General features: G+C 39.2%; 1 protein-coding gene across 1 annotated transcript in view; it reads right to left on the bottom strand.

Annotated features, from left to right (window-relative positions):
* The window catches only part of ARL6 (ADP-ribosylation factor-like 6), a 33,440-nt gene extending 29,748 nt beyond the window's left edge, over nucleotides 1–3,692 (bottom strand). The window contains exons 1-2 of the mRNA XM_008590193.1: nucleotides 3,575–3,692; nucleotides 229–378 (exon numbers count right to left, since the gene is read on the bottom strand). Of these exons, the coding sequence (XP_008588415.1) occupies nucleotides 229–351 (123 nt within the window). The 5' untranslated portion in view covers nucleotides 352–378; nucleotides 3,575–3,692. The remainder of the gene's footprint in view (nucleotides 1–228; nucleotides 379–3,574) is intronic.
* Between the last annotated feature and the right edge of the window lie 1,373 nt (nucleotides 3,693–5,065).

The raw sequence follows: 5,065 nt of genomic DNA, 5'->3' as shown, positions 1-5,065 counted from the left end.
AAAAAAAAAGACATTTTAAAAGAATATTCCAGTTTAATAATAAATATTTACCTATACACTACATAAAATATACACTGCAAATTATGGCTGACTTATTTATAACTTTGAGGTAGTTCAAGGTTAACAGGATTTCATAACATGATTATATGAAGTTTAACATCAAACAAAATAATTCCACATACTAACTTTCTCTAGTAGCAAAAAAAAGTATCTAACAGAAATACTTACATTTGAAGGTTTCAGTTTGTTAATGATTGTTGTTTTGCCACTATTATCCAGCCCAAGGCACAAAACATGAACCTCCTTCTTCTTTAAGCCAAGCAAGCCTGAAAGTCTGTCTAGCAATCCCATAATATGATTCAAATATTTACAAACCAGCTGCAAGTAAGAAAAAACAAAATAAAACAAAACATGATATATTACCCAAAGGAACCTTAAGTATGGAGAATATTAGTATGTGTATAAAAATTTTAATAATTTAAAGAAACATAAAGACATTGTGAAAACCATGTCAACATAGCTTTGCAGAGTGTAAGCTGATTATCAGAAAGGAGCCTTAACTGAAATGCAGATTGACAGCTTATAACCCCTGGCAACACAGAATAATACCTTTGAAATAACTACATTTATCACTGTAATTTATAATATTTAAGAAGAAAGTGTGGTCAGCCTCAGTATTATGTGTAGTCTGCCAATTTTGATACTTGAAAGTATCTACGAATTAGGGGGCAGCCTTTCCAGGAAATCTGGAACAATGTAAGGGCAGTGGGGTCCACTTAGAGTCTAATGCTGAAGCTTAAAAAGTAGAAGGCAGACCAGAAAAGCAGAGAAAAACTGAAATTTTGACTGCATCATTTGGGCCACTGGCTAAATCTTTACCTGAAGCCAATCTCGCTGTTATATTTCACAATAATATAAAGTTATGCTAAATTCACTGTTTTTGTTGGCTTGCTTGGTTACTTCCAGTTTAGGTAGGGTCTTCTATCAGTAGGAACAAAGAATTCTGATATATTTATCCTTATTTCCCCTTAGCTCTTACAAACATCTTTGTAAGTCACCACAAATCCATTTGGGAAGAAGGTTATGTATAAACACGCACACAGACAAAATTTTATTGAAACTTATAAAATAAATGTTTTCTTAACTGTAACTTTAAGTTAACTGAAACATCCTACTAAGTGTTATTTTAAAAGAACTTCAACCATCATACTAGTATAGAATAAGAAAGTAAATACTGATCTTAGATTTTTATTTATTTTTCTCAAATACTGTAAAAGTTTCTTTGTTAACTTGTCCACAAAGTGTTCATTTGTTTGTTCAACTGTATCAATTCTTAGGGGGGAAAATCCTCTTTTTTCTAATGCAAATTAAAAAAAAACAACAAAAACTTCATTAGCAATCCAAAGATACAAGTACTTTGAAATCAAAACTGCTGCTGCCACGGTAACTTTATGTCTGTTCTTACCCATCTAAGGTACTGTTAGATTTGCACTTGAAGTCTCCAAACAAAAGTTTTCAAAAGTTTTTCAAACACTTTGGCCATCACTTCTAAAAACATTACTATGTGGTAGAAAAGAGAGAACTATTTTGCCAGCCCTCAACTGTTGCAGGAACTGGTACAATACACCTGCGTATCAAATATTTACCATTACCCTCCGAATATTCATTTTCAAAGTTCTTTAAGTATTAATTTTATTTAATTAATTTATTCTCATCTCCATCTAAGGTTCCATAAGCCTGTCATCTTACAGCTCCTTCAGTATTTTTTATTCCATACCATTCCAGGCAAAGCTGTACTTTGAAGGATGTAAGGCTGCAGCAGCTTAACCAGTAAGAGGCTCCTAAGACAACTGCATCTGAAAAGAGGTTGCATAGCTCACATTTTGCTTAGACCCCTTGGGACTTCATTATAGATAGAAATTTCAAAACTGAATTTCAATGATGTGCAGAAAAGAGAAGGTGCAGTGCCCCACCCAAGGGTGGGGACTACAACACAAGCACATTGATTTTACCCATGCGATGGGTTGGACCTCAGGTACTTTTGTGCTACTTGAATCAACTTTTCTCCTCATATTAGAGATTTAAATCTCAATCCATTCCTTTAAATCACAGTTTAAGGATCAGCATTTGTAGAATGTACTTTAAATGAACCTTCTGATACCATGAAACTACATGCTACTTGAATCAACTTTTCTCCTCATATTAGAGATTTAAATCTCAATCCATTCCTTTAAAGCACAGTTTAAGGATCAGCATTTGTAGAATGTACTTTAAATGAACCTTCTGATACCATGAAACTACACACACAGACCATCTTAATTTAAAGTAAATATAATATTACTCATTTTATTTATTACACTGAATACATTGATATAAATGCTTGTGTCTTGTTTTCCATTTTCCATACAATATTGAATATATTTCAAAAAATATAACCACTTCTCACATCTTTCCCCTCTGGGCATCTAATATAAAGCATTGATTGTCAAAAGCCTAATTCTTGAATATTCACTTTTCATAGTACCTTATAGTGTGACTTTCCATCCCTTTTCCATGGATTATCAAACAACCAATACATGTTACTGAAATATTTTGGGACATACAATTTAAAAGAGAAGCCAGTATTTCTAAAAGATGTAACCGTGTTCATTGAAGTTGCTTTTATAAATAACTCATATAAACTCATATGCACTTCTATTTTTTAGCAATTATAATTTTCCTCCTATAAGTTTACTTTCTGTATGACTAAATGAAGAAAGTGAAAGATAACAAAGCCACCCAACATTTATTTACCATTTCCCAAGTGCACAGTAAGAGATACAATTAAAGCTTTCTGTAACTTCCTACTCCTGTAGCCATGATTCTGCACCTGCAGAATCCTGGTTGCCCTCTGGAAATCAACTGTTGAATCCAAATTTCTGAGGATGGGATAGGACATCTGTAGTTTTAAAAGCTACACAGTGTTTCTGATGTGCAGTTATTACTGAAAACTACTGAATAACGTCCAAAGTTCCAGTCTGGCTCCAAATCAACCGTTCCAGTTTCTTATCTTACTGTTTAATTCTCTTTGCACAGCAGCCATATGAGAGAGAGAGAGAGGGAGGGGGAGAGAGGGAGAGAGAGAGAATCGGACAGAGAAAACACCATGAAAGGTACTTTGTACACATGTAATCACGTTGAGTGAATTGTTGCACACCCTTACTAGCCCAAATAAACATTCTTATTTGGCTTTCAGTTTTTGATGATGAAATTTCAATTACACTTTCCACACAACAAATAAAAAGGCTCAAGTTGGGTAGTGTTAAAACCGACCAACAAAACAACAATAAATTCGCCTAAGCCGGTTTAACACGTGTTCTAGGGTCCCTAGTACTTACCGCATAAGCCCACTTTTTTTCCACCTCTTCCACATTAGAAACTATTACCCAAATAATCAATAAACGTGGCAGAGTTATTCTAAAACTGACGGAGGTGGGCGGGTGGCCACAAAAATTGGGGATGGGGAGATATCTGGTTTTTGAGGTTAATACAGAGGGCCCAGGAGCTGGTGAGGAAGAGGAATGGACGCACTCACTCGTATCCGTCTCTGGGATGGGGATCTGGTGCGGGGGCCCCTCAGCCTTCTTCTCTGAGCCCCCAGAGTTAGAATTCCCGGTCCGGAGCAAAGCACTCTCTACCAGTGAGGGGAACCGGCAGTCTCTGCCGCAGCCAGAGCATCCGAGGCAGAGCAAGCGCTTTGGCTCGCGGCGTTCCCTTGGCAACAGGAGCTTCTTCCGGTCCTGAAGCCACGCCTCCTCGGGGGTCTTGGCGAGTCAGCCGTTCGTTGTGCTCTGGATTCTGGGAAAAAAAGTCAGAGGCACGCCGAGAACTACAGTAAAGACCTTGTGAGCACAGCTGGCGGGGCGAGCTGCCCATTTCCTGCGGGGAGCCGTGCGGCCCTCGGTGGAGCGCGATGGGAGTTGGAGGCGCGCGCACAGCCTGCTGGGAAGCGTTTGGCGTTCGCGTTTGTAGCGTGCGTGTCTCGGCGCTGGTCTCACCAGCCGTTCGCCGGGCTACCAAGGGCGGGTTCTGTTTGGCGCCGTGAGAGTTGAGATGCGTCCTTACCGGATACGGTCGCAGCGTGGTGGCAACAACTGCAGGACACGGCTCAGGTGCCCCGCCGTCCATCGCACCGACCCTCCTCCAGGCTCTGGTAAACGTCCCACCCTGAGTCCTGGAGAAGGAAAGCGGTTAATTTAGAAGGAAGAGGGAAACTGGTGTAAAAGGCCAGAGACATTGTTCGGCAGAGGAAGGATGCCTGCACCCTTGCCTCTTAGCTGTCTGGTTTCCCGAAGAGATCTCTACCAAGCATGACCTCCTGTGAGGGGGTCACAGTCCCCAGATGAAATCGGCAGGTCGTCAGGAAAGGCACTAACAGTCAATACTTAAAATTAGCTACTTTCTTAAAATGCATTGGGATTACAGTAATAGTAACAAGTGATCCTCCAACTGCAAATATTTAGATTTACTTTCCTCCACATTATTGTTACTACATTTTCCAACGGGAAGACTACAGAGGCGGTCATTTTAAAGTTCTAGGAATATTTTGTCAACCTTTCAATCTGCCCAGCCCCACCAGCCTCATTTCCCAATGATGAATGGCTTTCGTGACATAAGCCTTCCTCAGAAGGAGTTTTCAGCTCTCATTACGCTTGTTAAACCATGGGTATGGGATTTTATTTTCCCTTTCCAACTATGTAGCGTTACGTTTATTACTCCTATTGGTTCTTTGGCCTTTCAACTAATTTGGCCCATTAAGTGTGAAGAGTGAATTTAGCGTTACGTTTATTACTCCTATTGGTTCTTTGGCCTTTCAACTAATTTGGCCCATTAAGTGCAAAGAGTGAAGAGTGAATTCTGGCAAGTAATGATGTGGGGTGAGGGGGGCGATTTTGCATGTACAGTTATGGGATGGTTTTTCTTTTGTCATTTCTCCAAATTTCCGAATGTGATTGTTATTTTTACAATGAAAAAAAAAAAATGTGGTTCTGGGCTAGTGACTGTTGAAAGGCAAAACCCAAACAAA

Source organism: Galeopterus variegatus, unplaced genomic scaffold (assembly GCF_000696425.1).
Source record: "Galeopterus variegatus unplaced genomic scaffold, G_variegatus-3.0.2 Scaffold5918, whole genome shotgun sequence".
NCBI classification, from domain to species: Eukaryota; Metazoa; Chordata; class Mammalia; order Dermoptera; family Cynocephalidae; genus Galeopterus; species Galeopterus variegatus.
The sequence above is the reverse complement of the archived record's forward strand: the minus strand, read 5'-3'. Positions and strand labels throughout refer to the sequence as shown.